The 18,163-nt window shown below is 38.7% G+C and overlaps 2 protein-coding genes across 2 annotated transcripts in view; both read right to left on the bottom strand.

The window, feature by feature from the left end:
- LOC140140501 (uncharacterized) overlaps nucleotides 1-4,910 on the bottom strand; it is a 62,235-nt gene extending 57,325 nt beyond the window's left edge. Inside the window, exons 1-3 of the mRNA XM_072162258.1 lie at nucleotides 4,724-4,910; nucleotides 2,493-2,610; nucleotides 269-432 (exon numbers count right to left, since the gene is read on the bottom strand). The gene's annotated coding sequence lies outside the window, so the exon portion shown is untranslated. The remainder of the gene's footprint in view (nucleotides 1-268; nucleotides 433-2,492; nucleotides 2,611-4,723) is intronic.
- A 4,137-nt stretch (nucleotides 4,911-9,047) lies between these two features.
- LOC140141186 (uncharacterized) lies at nucleotides 9,048-10,673 on the bottom strand. Its single transcript, XM_072162983.1, has one exon. It carries the CDS (start codon nucleotides 10,600-10,602, stop codon nucleotides 9,463-9,465), a length of 1,140 nt encoding a protein of 379 aa, XP_072019084.1. The 5' UTR covers nucleotides 10,603-10,673; the 3' UTR covers nucleotides 9,048-9,462.
- Nucleotides 10,674-18,163: the final 7,490 nt, after the last annotated feature.

Here is an 18,163-nt window from a genome sequence, read left to right as displayed (position 1 = left end):
GTTTGAGTGTTACAGATTCTGCAAAATATATCTGACAATACTGACACTGATATGATTTCTCTTTCGTGTGAGTTTTGTTGTACGTGTGGCCTTTTAGATTGACAAATTTCTGAGGATATTTAATCCGAAAAAGTGTCTCTCTAGTCTTTTTGATTCTGGCAGCTCTAACATATTTGATCATATGTTTATCCACGTGACCTTTCAACCTATTGAAAGAGTACAGGTAGATTCCACAAAATCTACAAGTAAACGGTTTTAAAAGTCTTACATTCATTTTAAATGTGTTCAACATTGTGTCTTGGGGTAGATCTAAATACCATTCTATATTCAGCAGTTCTTTCCCCGTTGTCTTCAGTAAAGAATCCGAAAAGACAAATTAACAGTTGGTACCTAAACTGTATTGTACTCCACGTTGACTAATAATCACAGCATCTGAAAGGTAAAAAATATCATATTCTGAAATTATTACTTGTCTGTATGGAATTCGTTTTTGTATTTTTTGTATAAAAGATTAAATACCAAAATTCCTAAAACGGCTTATGGTCTTTTCAAACGGCTGTGGAGTTCGCAACTTCCTGTTGGTTTTCCGACACTATTTTTTTACCAATTCTTTCAACCTGACTTGCCTTGCCTTATGTTTCCCTTCGCTCTCACTCTATCAGTCTTATATGTGATTGGTTACACTACACCCAGTGAAGGGTGGAGTGCCCCAAGGTTCTATTGTTGGACCCAATAAAATATGTATATATATACAGAACATACTTCAAATAGCATGGTGTTGTTGATATGGTATATGTTGTAATGACACACAACTCTGCTGAGCCATTCCATGACAACTCCAGGATGTGCACCGCAGCACCTCTTCATTTTTTCTTTTTCTGTGTGGTGGTAGATATTGATGAAAGTACAATCCTGAAAATTTGAGCTTCATACTCTATTTCGTGGCATCAATTTGAAATTTAGGGGTCAGCATAAAAATGTGTCAACTGTCACTTTTAGCGAAGACAATGTTTGGAGGTCCATAAATGTATAAAGGGAACCCCCAACAACTTTGAAAAGTATGTATCCTGGGGTACTTTTTTGTGTGGAATTCAAATCTGGCATCAGAAAACTTATGACTCCTTTACTTTAAAATATAGGGCCCTCAAAATGCAACTTCGTCCATCAGGACCAACTTGGGGTCAAAACTCCGAAAGTTGTTTTTTTTGTCCATTTTTTTGCCAGTCAGAGCCCTTTGGTAGGACATTACTCTTATCCCATATTGAGCCTATTGGAATACTTTTAACTGAGATATTACCCATGCAAAACTGCAATTGTACATTTTGTGTACATTTTGACCCCCCTGAAAACCAATGTTAGACATTTTGCCCCACCATCAACTTCAGGTATGTTGAAAATATGTTCTTGGACAACATTTCTGAGAGATATTGGCTTTGGGACTCGATGACTTTGCTTTCAAAACATCAGTCAAAATTTGAGTATTCACAATATGTCATTCAACGACGCAACATGAGAACAAAATGGGGGTTGGGTCAAATCATCCCCTGACAAATATCTATAAAACCGCTTTGAGTTGAGCATTCATTTTTTCCATGTGTTCATTATGCTCATAGAGGTACGCTAGAAATGATTTAATTTCAGCAAAATTTAAGGGGATGACCACTGACCAACCAACCCATTTTGTTGATGTGGTTGGAATGACATATATAGGCAAACCTAACTGATGTTTTTAAAGCAAAGTCATCGAGTCCCAAAGCCAATATCTCTCAGAAATGTTGTCCAAGAACATATTTTCAACATACCTGAAGTTGATGGTGGGGCAAAATGTCTGACATTGGTTTTCAAGAAAATAAAAATGTACAAAAAATGTGCAATTGAGTTTTGCATGGGTAATATCTCAGCTAAAAGTATTCTAATAGGCTCAATATGGGATACGAGTAATGTCCTACCAAAGGGCTCTGACTGGCAAAAAAATTGACAAAAAATTATTTTTACTTTTGGAGTTCTGACCCCCCGAAGTTGGTCCTGGATGGACGAAGTTGCATTTTGAGGGCCCTATATCTTTTACAGTAAAGGAGTCATAAGTTTTCTGATGTCAGATTTGAATTCTACACAAAAAAGTACCCCAGGATACATACTTTTCAAAGTTGTTGGGGTGCCTTTATACATTTATGGACCTCCAAACATCGCTCGCTTGCTAATATTACACAGTTTTTACGCTGACCCCCTAAATTTCAAATTGATGCAACGGGAAAACGAAATGGAGTATGAAGCTCAAATTTTCAGGATTTTACTTTCTCATCTATATCTACCACCACACAGAAAAAGAAAAAAATTGAAGAGGTGCACATCCCTGGAGTTGACATGGAATGGCTCTGCTTCATTTGATCCACCATCCAAAACAGACTCGGTTTACACAATAAAATGATCAATGACGAGGAAAATGTTAAAGTTCAGTGTAAATAAAATATGCGGTCATCATTGACTATTACCTTGACTTCAAATGTAATTGCTTTGAGCATGAACAGCTAGGCCGGAACAATTAGAAATTGGGGCTTGGCGGTGTCCGTGGTGATCACACAAGTACAAAGTCACACGATTGATAACCATCTGCAACAAATAAAAAATGACGGATATATTTAATTGAGAATCCTAAAATACAAACAAAAAACCTAGGTACTTGTTTTCTTCATAGGTTTCATTTGGTATTCAGTTGGGCATAAACACAGATATTGAATTCTGTACCACACTACCACTTGAATAAGTTTTTACATTATGAATAGAAATAATGAACATCACAGTTGCATTGCGGAAATCATCATTATACTGTAACAAGTTTGCCTCATTTTTCAGTGAAAATGTTTCTAATATATATAAGTGTCTTGAAAATGATGTTGTTGAGTTGTGTAATGAGACCTCCACTAATGTGGACCCTGAAAAAGAAGTGTATCTTGTTCTTTCACGAATTTCGATATACTAAGTGAGAATGATGTTCTTGAGTATGTTCAGAAATCACCTGCCAAATCGTGTTGTCTTGATCCCATACCCACATGGTTTATTAAGCGGCATCCAGACATATTTGTTCCAATCATAACAAAAATCAAGAAGCAATTTCTCAACCCTGAAACGCTTAAGAACTACCGCCCTGTTTCAAACATTCCTTATGTGTCCAAGGTAATTGAGATACATGTCATCAAGCAAATCTCTGCTATAGAGCAATGAACTGTGTGATCCTTTACAGTCAGCGTACAGGCCTCTCCACAGTACGGAGGCACCGCTATTTAAAGTAAAGAGTGACATCATGCAACATCTTGCCAAGCGTGAAGGCGTGTTTTTGGTCCTTCTGGACCTAAGTTAGCGCAGCCTTTGATACTGTGAATCATTGTGATCTCCTAAACAGACTTACCAGTGAAAAAAAAAAATCTGAAAAAAAAATTGAATTTTACTTATTTTTATAAAAAAAAAAAAAAAAAAAAAAAAAAAAAATTGGTCAGGCCTTAATCTGAGGAGCGGGCGGTGGAGGACAAACAAACAACTTTTTTTTGGCCCTATCAGGACAAATGCATAAAAAGTGAATATGTCAAAATTGCGCAATTGAGCGAAAAATTGCGCAACTTTTGAAGAAGATTTGAAAATAGCAAAATAGCACAATTATCACTAGAGTAAAGAGGTAAACTGAAAATGACAAAATTTCACGCCAAATTGCGCAATTACCATTAAGTCATATTTGATAATTGCAATAATTCAAACAAGTTAGTTCATAATTGCGCTAATTTCAAATGTGGTTGATAACACGATTACTTTTAAAGCCAGTTTTGAAAATAGCGAAATAGCGCAATTACCACTAGAGTGAAGAGGTTTCATAATTGCAACATTTACTTCATACTTGCGCTAATTTGCACTATTTTCATTGAGCATTTTGAAAGTTTCATAATTGCAACATTTTGTTCATTATAATTGTGTTAATTTCAAAATGTGGTTCATAATTGCGCTAAGTTATTCTCATTGATTAGCAGTCAGTGTTGCTATTCTTTGATACTATCGCTATTGTCAGTTCAAGCGCCTTCATGCAAATTTCAGCAAAACAGAATTAAGAATTTATTAACATCCGTTGCAAAAAATTGCGCCGCTTTCCGACCAAAAAAACGATAGCAAAGCACTCTAGCATCGCATGCGTAACTATTGTGTGCAAATTCGAAGCTAGATCGAGGTCTCAAGTATCAAACATATGATGCTGTAAAACAATGAAAACTATAAGCGACCGTTCACAAACACTTGTAAGGGGGGGCCTGATGCAAAAAAATTGTATCCCCCCTTTACAGACCTCGAAAATTTCAGCCCCCCTTTTTGACATGAAAATTATGGGTGAACCCCATAAAGCATATAAACTCAATTTTTCCAGGAAAATTTGTGGTAATTTTTTCAAGCCCTCCCTTAGGCGGGTCACAAATTTACAGGGACCTCCTTTTTTGCATCAGGCCCCCCTTACAAGTGTTTGTGAACGGTCCCTAAGCTTACCAAATTTTTACGTACTGGATGACCATGTTGACAGCCAGCCTTCGAAATGTTCTAACTTTCGTATGAACAACCGATAGCTTATAATTATGCACACAGCAACTATCGTGTCGTCGTGCATAAAAGACCCGGATAAAAGATAGATTTTTCGATCAAAGCCAGCCCAACAACCACATGACCATTATTATTTAATTTCATATCAATTTACCCGTCTCCAGAAGTATAAATGAAGCAGGCTGAAATGAAGAAAAGAAAAGATTAGCGCATCACGAAGTTGGCGAAAGTTAGGCTGTAATTTTGCAAGACAAAATGTAAACAATTGTGAAGCTTTATAGTGCCAGGATCCCGGGGCCAGGATATATAAACTCCCAACTCGCTAGCTGATTTTGGTCAAATGGCGGCGCTCTATCTGTTACGGGCAGGTCAGGGCGCACACCACTAAATAAACTCCCATTGAAATACGTGTAACTATACATGAAAGTAAGTTTGTTTTTCTACCCCATGTAAAACCATTTTTCATATTTTGGTAGCATCAATGTCTTAAATAAAGATTAAAATCTAATTTAAAATGGGGTTTTGACACAAGTTGAGACTAACTTTTAAGCTACGGGGACCTGAACAGCGCCACCCTTATTTTTAGCTTGCACGAATATGCCCCCATACCATGTCCGTACGCGGATTAGTTGTGGGAGCCAAACTTTTTGACCAGATCAAGATGCACCATTTTGTGATATTCTGAACATTTACCAATTGCATATCTTTTAATTTAATTATAATAAACAATCATGGCTACTCATCTTGCTCCCAAGGGACACCCACTTGTTTGCACTTCCGACCTATGTTAGTATGTTTACCGGGACTATCAAGGGTTACACCAAATGCGGAAGGATTTAGTGGTGTGCTGCCGTCAGGCAGGTAGGGAACACACCACTAAATATACGTCCTATTGAAATATACGTGATATAAGGAAGTGTTCATAAATACTTTGGTAGGGGAGGCTGGATGCCGCTGGAAAATATGTAGGGGGGTCATAAAATTTTAGGAGTTCTGAATAGGGGGGGGGGGGGTAAAAAAGTTTTGGGTGTATGAACAAGGGGGGTTAAAAAGCTTTGGGGCACGTAGAGTGGGGGGGTAAAACTTTAGTAACATTAGTCCTGAAGCAAAAAATATAAAATAGCCTGAATTTTTTTCGCGCGCTACACGGGCAAATGTTCCAGTAAAACCAGAATAAAAGTTCATTCCAGAAAAGGGTATTTGATCAGGTCCTTTATGTAAATTTGATACCGTCCGTAAGTCATTCAATAGTCAAAATGGTCTGCCAAAAATCGCTTGCCCCCCCGCCCCTTTGGCCTTGCCAAAAAATCTTTGCCCCCCCTTTCGGCGTGCCAAAAACCTTTGCCCCCCCCCCTTTTGACGTGCCAAAAAATCTTTACCCCCCCCCCCTTACATATGCAAGATTTTGGGGAACCCAAATTTAAAACCTTAAATTGTCTTAACATATAATTGGAGCGCAGCGAGCAGGAAATTTTGCATATTCGAACGTGCTCGTAACGGTTTCCTACGCCTTTTTAGGGCGTAATATAAAACGGTGCCCAAAATATCTGTGCCAAAAATTGCTTGCCCCCCCCTTTCGACCTGCCAAATATCGCTTGACCCCCCCTTTCGACCTGCCAAAAATGCTTGCCCCCCCTTTTGACCTGCCAAAAATCTTTGCCCCACCCTATAATTCACCCCCCAGGTACACATCATTATTGCACCACCCCTTAATGGAGGTTTGTGTCAGTCCCTTCTGGTCTGCTCATTTAATCATTAAAAAGGTACAATATCTTTGTTCTTCTTTAGTGTTGACAATTTTTACAATAATGTTTCATGCAGTAGGCCCCCGGGGGAGGCACTCCCTATCTTAAATGGCAGGGATACCCTAAATTTCATTTTCGCGTATTAGCAATTGCAATTTTGCTACCCTTTTTCCCCATTTTTCACGTTTTTGACACCCTAAACACGGTACACGCGTATCGTGCCTACCCACGAAAAACTACGCTTTTTACGCGTTTTAATTATCGCGGATGGTGTACAGGCCACAATGGGAGTGACCCCCCCGGACAATAACACAAAAAGGGGTCATTGGGTACAGTGCCCCCCCCTGAGTAAGCCTACATATTAATTTATTATCACTATATGACAGCGTTCAAGATTTGACTTACGTTTGGCGGACACGCGTGTGAAAAAAGTATTTAGGGATGAAAAGAACCAAAATTCTTGATTGTTTATATGTTTCAGGGTAAAATGTCATCTAGTTTCAGATTTTGGCACTTAAAACTCCCTATCTTTTATAGATTTTGAGAAAAAATCATTTTTTGGTCCGATTTTGGCCGAAAATGGCCATTTTGGGGTGACAAAAATTTTGACTTGCAGATTTCCTGTGAGTATATGAATTTAACATGAAAACTATTAAATACTGCCTAATTTTCTATTCTAATTGTGTAACAAGGGTACAGTTGTGATATTAAAAGCATTGAATGGGATCCATATATTTCTTTATTTTTGTAGCAGGGGTAGAAACTTGAGGGTTCGGGTGACAATTGATTTAGAAAAATATACAATATTTGCATCATTTTCAATTTGAAAACGCCATATCTCCACAATGGTATGAGCTATAGGGATGCTTTTAGTGTTTATTTGCTCAGTATTTCATTAGCGAAATGGTGATATAACAAACAAGTAAGCTAGATCTACAGAAAATAAAATAACTTGCAAAATGCTACCCCCACCGGATTTTGAGGGCGTGAAAAAAGTCACAGATTTTGCAAAAAAAATCAGTCCTTCAAAATTGGGAGGTTTGAGGCTAAACAAAAGACATGTTGCCCTTACCAATGCCTCCCTCTAGAGCAACATGTTTTTTGTTTAGCCCTGAGTATCCCCATTTTGAAGGACTTATTTTTTTTGCTCCAATTTTTGCTCCAATTTGTGGAGTCCGGGCAGAAATATGCCTGTACAGTGCTATGGGGAAAATGTTCAAGTTGATAATTATGCATTTTTTATGTCAGATTCAGTTTCTACACAAAATTTCACCGTAGAAAATGTTCCTTTAAGTAGGATATCTTTCACTTTAAGTTTCCACCATTCTGTCCGCCAAACGCAAGTCAAAGCTTGAACGCTGTCATATATACAACTAAATCATGACTTACAATAACAGGCAGAGGAAGCTTGGAGAACTGGGGGTACACGTTTCCACCCTTTTGCATGGGGGACATAAGGAGAAAAAAAATTGCCCTATATATGCAACTTTTTTAGCACATCATACAAGTCAAAAAGCATCGTGTTTTGGGCCCAAATAGGGTAAAATTATAAAATTATGCGCTTCGTGATCACGCGAACTGGCCCATCAAATAGCGAAACACACTATTTCGGCAGTAGCGTATAGCCAGGGTGAAAGTGCCCCCATGACAAAGATAAAAGAAAATCGATATCTGGAGGGCAAAGGAAAATAAAAGGGGAAAGGAACCCCTTTTCCACCCAAATTCACCCCGATCATGGGCTAAAAAAGTGTAAAATACCAAACGTTTGCGCACTGTGTGCGAACATTGTCACAATAAAGGCATTTTCATCCCCATCATGGGTGAAAATAGTGTAAAATACAAAATGTTTGCACGCTACACGCACATAATTTATCATCCCAATAAAACCTTTTTTGGAAGCTCAAATACATGAAATGCTCAAATAGAGTCTCTCTAAAAAACAAAACCGGTATTATGTATTTTTTCCGATTGTGCCCCTGAAATTTTATTTTGCCCCCCCCCCCCAAATTCCAGTAAAACCACAACAAAATAATTATACTCGTCCCCTGACCCCCTAAATTTAATTTGAACCTGAAAAATAAATGAACATGAAAGTTCATGAGTGATTTATCAACATATTTGACGGTTGGAAAAATATGGGTGCTGCAGCTTTGGAGCTAAGGCAATATGGCGCATTACTTTGAAGTTGGTAATGGGTAAATTACACTGTGCCTGAGTATCCCCATTTTGAAGGACTTATTTTTTTTGCACCAATTTTCACTCAAATTTGAGGACTTCGGGCAGAAATATGCCTGTACAGTGCTATGGGGAAAATTTTCAAGTTGATAATTATCCCTTTTTATGTCAGATTCAGTTTCTACACAAAATTTCACCCTAGAAAATGTTCCTTTAAGTAGGATATCTTTCACTTTAAGTTCCCACCCCCTGTCCCCGCACTCCGTGCATCCGCGGGTATTCATGCTTGTCGGTGAACTTTAAAAACACCCCCTTTTGCATCCCATTTCGCGAAGTTTTTATGGATTTCGCGAATTATTTGCCCTTCGACAATATCCCTATTTTCGCTAAAACGCGAACGTTATTTCTAATATACACTTTTCTGGCAGAAACGCATAGGCTGCTCGATGAAAATACCTTTTTTTTTCAATTTCGCGAACACGTGGTTTGAATTTGTGTGTTTCGCGAATCGTGTTTCTTCATCTAAAAACACCCCTTATTTCGCAAAATTTTCGACGAGCATGAATACCCGCAGATGCACGGAGTGCGGGGACTGGGTTCCCACCATTCTGGCCACCAAACGAAAGTCAAAGCTTGAACGCTGTCTTATGTTTTAAAGGAGGATCAGTTTCCCCTACATGCACAAGTGCACAAATAAAAACTACATTTTCCACCACATGTACTTGGGCTGTGTGCAGCTGAGTCATTTACTGTATCATGTTTACAGAAACTTATTTATTGGAGCTTATAAGCTAAATATTAATCAAACTTCAATGTAATTATCACGATGTGCACAATTAATGATAATAATTTTATTCATGGCGGGTCCCAATACTAGAATGCTCACACTGATAGGGTTTGTCTTTAGTGGGAGTTGTGAGTTTTGATGTGGCGTTTGAGAGTACCCGGTTGCGCAAAACATTTCTGACAATATTCACTGATAGGGTTTTTCTTTAGTGTGGTTTCTGGTGTGTCTTTTGAGATCACTATTTCGTGTAAAGCATTTCTGACAATATTCACACTGATAGGGTTTTTCTTTAGTGTGGGTTCTCATGTGTCTTTTGAGATCAATATTTTGCGCATAGCATTTCGGACAATAATTACACTGATAGGGTTTCTCTTTAGTGTGGGTTCTGATGTGCTGTTTGAGATGACTACTTCGCGCAAAGCATTTCGGACAATACTCGCATTGATAAGGCTTCTCTTTAGTGTGAATTCTGATGTGTTCTTTGAGATGACTAAATTGTGCGAAGCATTTCTGACAATACTCACACTGATAGGATTTCACTTTAGTATGAGTTCTGCTAATGTGGATTTTGAGATTACCCGAATCTGTAAAGCATTTCTGACAATACTGGCACTGATGTGGTTGCTCTTCTGTGTGAATTTTGATGTGTCTGTTGAGACTACTTTTTTGTGCAAAGCAGTTTCGACAATATTCACACTGATAGGGTTTCTCTTTTGTGTGAGTTCTTAAGTGACGCTTAAGAGTAGCAGATAGCGTAAAACAGGTTTGACAATATTCACACTGATAGGGTTTCTCTTTCGTGTGAGTTCTGATGTGATCTTTGAGATGACAATATTGTGCAAAGCATTTCTGACAATACTCACACTGATAGGGTTTCTCTTTAGTATGAGTTCTGATGTGGCTTTTGAGAGCACCTTTTTCTCTAAAGCATTTCTGACAATACTGGCACTGATGTGGTTTCTCTTTTGTGTGAATTTTGATGTGTCTCTTAAGATTACTTGGGTGTGCAAAACAGTTTCGACAATATTCACACTGATAGGGTTTCTTTTTCGTGTGCGTTCTGATGTGTCTTTGAAGATGACTAGATAGCGTAAAACATTTCTGACAATACTCACACTGGTAGGGCTTCTCTTTAGTGTGAGTTCTGATGTGTTGTTTGAGAAAACTACTTTGCTCAAAACATTTCTGACAATACTCACACTGATAAGGTTTCTCTTCAGTGTGAGTTTTGGTGTATGTGTATCCTTTTAGATTGACAGATTTTTGAGGTCTTTTGAGTGTCTCTCTAGTCTTTTTGATTCTAGCAGCTCTAACATATTTGATCATGTCTGTCAACGTGACCTTTCAATCTATTCAAAGAATAGAGGTAGATTCCACAAAATCTACAAGCAAGTGGTTTTAAAAGTCTTACATTCATTTTAAAAGTGTTCAACGAGCGTGTCCTTGGGTAGATATAAATATCATTCTATATTCAGCATGGACCAAGTCAAATATTTCACAGATGTCTTCAGTAAAGAATCGGACGAGACAAATTAAGAGTTGGTACCTGTATCCTGGTGGTGATTATACTCCACATTGACTAATATTCACAGCATCTGAAAGAAAAAGAATATCATATTCTGAAATTACTACTTGTCTGTATGGAATTCGTATTTGTATTTTTTTGTTTAAAAGATTAATACCAAAACCCAAGGACAGATGCACATAATGATACTGTGGTTCTTTCTATTCATGCTAATGGCTGTAAAAGAACACATTTTCCTGTCTGTTTTCCCGAAACTATTTTTCCCAAATCTTTCAACCTGACTTGCCTTGCCTTCCCAGTGGGCACAGGTTAGGATTTCGACATTGAATCAACGTTGATACAACGTCGAAGTTTCAACCTAACCTGATTTCAACGTAGAGGTTACTAAGTTGAAATCAGGTTGAAATTTCAACGTTGATACAACATTGAAATTTCAACCTGAAATCCATTTGCAAATACAACGTGATTTCAACATCGAAATTGATTTTGATATTGAAATTTCAACATGATTTCAACGTCAGGTGTGCCCACTGCACAGTCTGCACTACAAATATCAGTACGACAGCAACTTAGCTCACTTCCGGTAATTTTTACCGGCGTGACCTCTGCTGTTACGTAACGCAATGTTGAAAATCAGGTGGCAAATACGGTTTTTCAGAAAACATCAAAAAATGGAATACACGAGTCGTTTCTCCCTTCATTTCCATATTGAGCCCATCGATAAGATATGAAACATGAGTATAAGGCAAAGAATAACGTGTAAAAGTTGAATTATTGTGGAAAAAATGAATGCTTTTGGTGCGCGAAGTAGCCTAAAAAATGAGAGAAAATGCATGTCACGATCACTAAAATGGTTATATCTATAGCTTTGAGGAAACGCCGGTCTAATGCTTTTCTGTTATGATAAACATTAATTAACCACAGCTTGTATTAAAATTTCAGCGAAAATGAGCGGTGGAATAACCTAGTAGTAGGTTGAAAAGTTGCGTTCTTTGAGTCCTCGTGTCGTAAGCGCACGTTGCAAGTGTCACGATGCTTCACGAAATGGATCCCAGCCGGCGCTGTCTATTAGGCATGTTATATTGATTAATATAGCAATTAAAAACGTCTATTGTTATATATTTTATACTCTATTGTGTAACAAAATATTGTAGTTGTCAAAGAAGGTAGTATCATCTCATTTAACTGAAGTACAAGCAGTTTTGAAAAGATTGTTGTTGAGTGAGATCCTTGAACATGTTTACGAGAAATAAGACAGCAAAAGAATACCCTTTGCTCGAACAAGTTGCGATGGCTTAGTGGACAGAGCGAAGGTGTGCAGTGCGGAAGGTTGAGAGTTCGATTCCCATGAGTTCGTTTTTCTTTTCTTTTTTCCTCTCCCTTTTGTCTTTAATAATATAGGCCTAATGAATGTCAGCTTGAAGGCCCACCTTTTTCATGATTTATTTCTTGTTCATGTTTAAGCCTAATCCTACATTCGAGTTCATATCTTTTATAAAAAAATGCATTTAAGTTCAGTAGCTTTCAATATGAAATAATCAAATAAAGCATGTCAAACTTAAGTAATTTTGAAAAGTTCAAGAATATATATAGGCCTATCAAACATGTCAAATAAAGGAACGTCAACACAGATTTTCACGATTTTTTAATTGGACTAGACCCCTCCCCTATCGGCAACATATTTTATGAGCTTTTATGCATACATATCAAATCATGAGATGCACGAATTTCAAACCTAATATTTTGGCATATTTGTAATTTTTACACAATGTCCAACTTACACCTCGGATTACACCTAATTGGAATCAGCCAAGATTGTCTAGATAGAGCAACTAACTTTGATGTCTTATTAAGACTATTCCCCCATAGAACACCACAGTTAAGCGTTCAAGATATTAAGTGTTTTCTTTCATTTTTATCTCGCTACTTCTGCTTCAAATGTAACGTGAAAACCTTCCTGACATTTATTTACTAATATTATAAATATTGTTATAATTTTTGGAATAACAAAACTTCAAATTTGCCCGAAATCGTATATTATGGCTTTAATAAAAATATGAAAACTAGGATTTAAAAATATGAGTTAAATCAAATCAAAAATCAAAGAAAGGTGCTTGCGGGGTTCGAACCGAGATCGAACTTATAAATACATGTATTTACCACTAAGCCATACCAGAGATATGATTAATTCGGTGACAATAATAGCAATGTTATTCCCACTCAGTGGCTCACACGGCTGTTTGATGTATATAGAATTGGCTTCATTATTAACTAAATGCAAACTATAGATGGCGCTATTGATCCTAAATCATGTTTCTTTATTTGCAAGGGTTAGGTGATTAATACTGCCATTAAAACAGCTGAATAGGTGAAACAAGCAACAAGGAAATTTTATAAACATATTTTATCAAACAATAAAAGGAATCTGTTTGTATTAAAAGCTTGAAAGAGTAATTTCCAGTAACTAAATAGCGCCACCAATTTTGTCATTAACAGATACATTCTATATCCAAAAAAGCTTTAAAATTACTATAAAAGTGAATAACTGTGTTAAAGAGGGGAAATTAAAGTTGAGAATGACTCAAAATCATCTGTATACAATAGCATGATATCACTTTTAGCTGTTTAAGCCTAAAATTTGGTTGTGCATAATGTTTTGTTTGAAAAAATAATAAATGATCCCATCAAACAACCGTGCTCACTCATGTATTCTATTTCTGGAATGAATAACACCGTCCAAATAATGTAACACAAACTTTATGCTGACTTTTAAAATTGTTTGATCGTTGGGAGTATTATTTTCAAGTTAAATAACCAACAATGGACAATTGACAATGACAGTTTCTTTGCAGGAAAAACATCGGCCGTACAATATATGGCGTGACAGTGGTCACGCACAAAGATAAACATTTCAACATGTTCAACATGTTCAATATGCGACTAAAAATATACCCCAACCAAAAATCATGAAATTTTCAGGCAAGCTAACTTTAGTTATTCTATAACATGACACCCATTTTTGATTCCGGCGCTTTTTCTTGCTTGATGATATGAACATTTTTGTGTTCGTGACATGCAATTTTTCTCATTTTCCGAGCTACTTTGGACATGTTCAAGCTTCTTTATTTTCCATTTAATTCAACTTTTACACGTTATTTGTTGCTTTACACAAATGTTTGATATCTTATCTGTGGTCATGGTACATAAATGGAGCAATATACGACCCGTGTCTTCCATTTCTGGAGCTTTTTGATAAAAAGCGTTTGCCGGCTAAAATTTCAACATTGTGTTACGTAACCCGTGTTCACCAACCCGTATAAATTTTCTGTCGAACAAAAGAGGTCACGAAGTTGCTGTCGTACTGATATTACTGTATCCAAATGCTTGTTAAATATACTCACGCATGCTCCAGCCACTGGACCAATCACAGTTGACTCAGCGAGATCCTGCCGATGTTTGCCGAATGGCCAGCCGAACTTTTGATCTTCGTGTGTTCGGCACGGGGATTTTAGAAAGGTCTTTGAGGGTTGAATGATGTTTTGAATCTGAAAACTTTCTACTCGCATTTAGACAAAATGGCAATCTACACGAAGTTTTTTAAACCTTGAAAATCGGTGAAGAGATAAGGAAAATAATGACATTTTTCAGCGCACATGTTTTTGATCATCGAAATTTTTAGGCAAGTTGACAATTCTGGAACATTTTGAGGTATAAATTTCATCGCAGGATTCACAATTTCTTGGATTTTTTCGATGAATACTTTGATTTTTTTCATCATCGGAAAACTACACAGTATAACACTGTGCAAGTTTTACCATGTTACATTTTCGAGTTTTGTGTTACATTTAGGCCAAAGTTGGACCAAATTTGAGTAACATTTCGGATTTTTCACTTTCTACTGCACGGAAGATCATAAGGCCGAATAAAAATAAAATATGTTTCTCATCCCCCCGGGTCATCCCCTCCCGCTTCTTTTTTGAGGCCGCTTCAAATTTATTTTCAGTTTTTTAAAATTCAGTCAAAACTTTTGAAGAAAGATTTCTTGGAAGTTGAGATGTTTTTTATAGCCTTGCTAATATGCAAGAAACAATTCTGAATGGTTCTGTGATCACTAGCGGTGGCGTACCTACCAGAACAATAAAATAAAATGGGCCTCAAGCCCCTCTTCCTCCTTTTTTAAAACCCGGACGAGAAACATGTGGGTCAGTCCATATCAAATCAACCAGGGGTCCCCAGGAGACACTCTCAGATTTTGATGAAATTCCATCAGAGTAATCTTATCTGGCCACAATGAACCCATACAAAAATTTGGCCTCATAGGCCATGTCGTTTTTAAGAAATGGCCATTTGAAGTTTGGCCCCCCCCCCCCTTTTTGGCACTCGCGAGTGTCATTGGTGATTTTACCAACTTTGGTAGCTCATACATTGTAACTTCCTGTTCTGAACAGATATAAAGCTGCAATCTTGGATTCTAGCTAACCTTATGTCTGTTTTCCTTTTTAAGTAATGAGCCCCCCAAAGTTGGTCATTTATTCAACCGGAAGTTTGATTTTGTCATTTTGGGGGTCCCCTGGTGCCAAAAATATGTGATCATATTTCAAAAGTTGATTATCACGGATGGTGTACAGGCCACAATGGGAGTGACCCCCCCGGGGGTTATCCCAGGGGTTGTTCCAACTGGCCAGCAGGGAACCAAAGCATGGACCCAAAAGGATACATCGATGCAGTGTCACACTAAGCGGTGGTGCAATAATTATGTGTACCCCGGGGTGAATTATAGGGGGGGCAAAGATTTTTGGCAGGCCAAAAGGGGGGCAAGCATTTTTGGCAGGTCGAAAGGGGGGTCAAGCGATTTTGGCAGGTCGAAAGGGGGGCAAGCAATTTTGGCACAGATATTTTGGGCACTGTTTCTATATTACGCCCTAAAAGGCGTAGGAAAACGTTACGAACACGTTCAAATATGCAAAATTTCCTGCTCGGTGCGCTCGCATTATATGTTAAGACAATTTAAGGTTTTAAATTTGGGTTCCCCAAAATCTTGCATGTGTAAGGGTGGGCAAAGATTTTTGGCACGTCAAAAGGGGGGGGGCAAAGCATTTTTTGAAAGGCCAAAAGGGGGGGGCAAGCGATTTTTGGCCGACCATTTTGAGAATTCGCCCCCCCCCCGTACACATAATTATTACACCACCCAGGGGTGGTGCAATAATTATGGGGGTGAATTCTCAAAATGGTCTGCCAAAAATCGCTAGCCCCCCCCTTTTACGTGCCCAAAAATCTTTGCCCCCCCCCCCTAGCGTTTTCCTACGCCTTTTTAGGGCGTAATATATAGAAACGGTGCCCAAAATATCTTTGCCAAAAATTGCTTGACACCCTTTTGACCTGCCAAAATCACTTGACCTCCTTTTGACCTGCTAAAAATGCTTGCCCCCCCTTTTGGCCTGCCAAAAATCTTTGCCCCCCCATTAATTCACCACCCCAGGGTATACATAATTATTGCATCACCCCTAACACGCTTTTTGTGTCAAAAAGGTCCAAATTTTGGAAAGTACTTTTTTCACAACCTCCCCCCCTTTGGAAAAAGGTACACTTCATCAAAATCAGCACCCCCCCCCACCAAAAAAAAAGTCCTGAGTACGGGCCTGAGTGTGTGTATGGGTGGGAAGTGCGGTTAATTGGCACAGATATTTTGGGCACCGTTTCTATATTACGCCCTAAAAAGGCGTAGGAAAACGTTACGAACACGTTCAAATATGCAAAATCTTGCATGTGTAAGGGGGGCAAAGATTTTTGGCACGTCAAAAGGGGGGGCAAAGGATTTTTGGCACGTCGAAAGGGGGGGGAAAAGGTTTTTTTGGCACGGCCAAAGGGGGGGCAAGCGATTTTGGCAGACCATTTTGAGATTCACCCCCCACCTACACATAATTATGTGTACCAAGGGGTGGTGAATTATAGGGGGCAAAGATTTTTGGCAGGCCAAAGGGGGGCATGCATTTTTGGCAGGTCAAAGGGAGGTCAAGCGATTTTGGCAGGTCGAAAGGGGGCAAGCAATTTTTGGCAAAGATATTTTGGGCACCGTTTCTATATATTACGCCCTAAAATGGCGTAGGAAAACGTTAGGGACACGTTCAAATATACAAAATTTCCTTTTGCATTATATAATAAGACAATTTAAGATTTTAAATTCGGGTTCCCAAAATCTTGCATGTGTAAGGGGGGCAAAGATTTTTGGCACGTCAAAGGGGGCAAAGGTTTTTGGCACGCGTCAAAGGGGGGGCAAAGGTTTTTGGCACGGCCAAAGGGGGGAACAAGCGATTTTGGCAGACCATTTTGAGAATTCACCCCGGTACACATAATTATGTGTCCCTTTGGACCTGCCAAAAATGCTTGCCCCCCCCTTTGGCCTGCCAAAAATCTTTGCCCCCCCTATAATTCACCACCCGGGTACACATAATTATTGCATCACCCCTAACACGCTTTTTGTGTCAAAAAAGGTCCAAATTTTGGAAAGTACTTTTTTCACAACCCCCCCCCCCTTTGGAAAAAGGTACACTTCATCAAAATCAGCACCCCCCCCCACCCAAAAAAAAGTCCTGCGTACGGGCCTGAGTGTGTGTATGGGTGGGAAGTTCGGTTCCCGTTGTAGCAGCAAAGGTGGAGGCCTATATACAATGTGCAGTATATCGATCCTTCCAGTAGACCATGCACAGCTGTGTATGAGGTTGACAGGATTGTCACTATCTGATCCTTTTAACTTTATTGCGTTCCAGAAATGGCATAGAACAGTCAGCAGTGGCACCAATTTGTATATATTCTGCTACAAATCTAGTTTTAATTTCCTCCACAATTTCCATGGGGCGCTGAAGATTATTCCTTGCAATAGGATTTGGCTTCAGTGTGAGTTTTGACAATGCTCACACTGATAGGCTTTTTCATTAGTAAGAGTTCTGATTATGATCTTTAAGAGTAGACCACGTGAGTATTAAGGGGCTGTGCAACAATTATGAGCCCCCCCGGAGGTAAAATTTCCAAACCGCTCGCCAAAAATCACTTGCCCGCCCCTCTCGGCACGCCCAAAATCGTTTGCCCCCCCCTCTCGGCCCGCCCAAAATTCTTTGCCCCCCCCCTTGAACATGCCAAATTTTTTGGATCCCAAATTGCAAACCTTAAATGGTCTAGCTATATGTTGCGAGCGCATGAAAATTTTCATATCTAAGCGTTTCCGTACTGTTTTCCTAAGCCTTTTTAATTTATTAAAAAGGCGCTCCATGAATGCGTGCCAAAAATCGCTTGCCCCCCCTCCCCTCTCGGCTTGCCAAAATTGCTTCCCCTTTCGGCTCACCAAAATGTCTTGCCCCCCCAAAT

This window comes from Amphiura filiformis, chromosome 19, assembly GCF_039555335.1.
Source record: "Amphiura filiformis chromosome 19, Afil_fr2py, whole genome shotgun sequence".
Classification (NCBI taxonomy): Eukaryota; Metazoa; Echinodermata; class Ophiuroidea; order Amphilepidida; family Amphiuridae; genus Amphiura; species Amphiura filiformis.
The sequence above is the reverse complement of the archived record's forward strand: the minus strand, read 5'-3'. Positions and strand labels throughout refer to the sequence as shown.

What these genes read in the sequence shown, in the direction of transcription:
- LOC140141186 (XM_072162983.1), bottom strand. Translation starts at nt 10,602, where the DNA reads ATGATCAAATATGTTAGAGCTGCTAGAATCAAAAAGACTAGAGAGACA.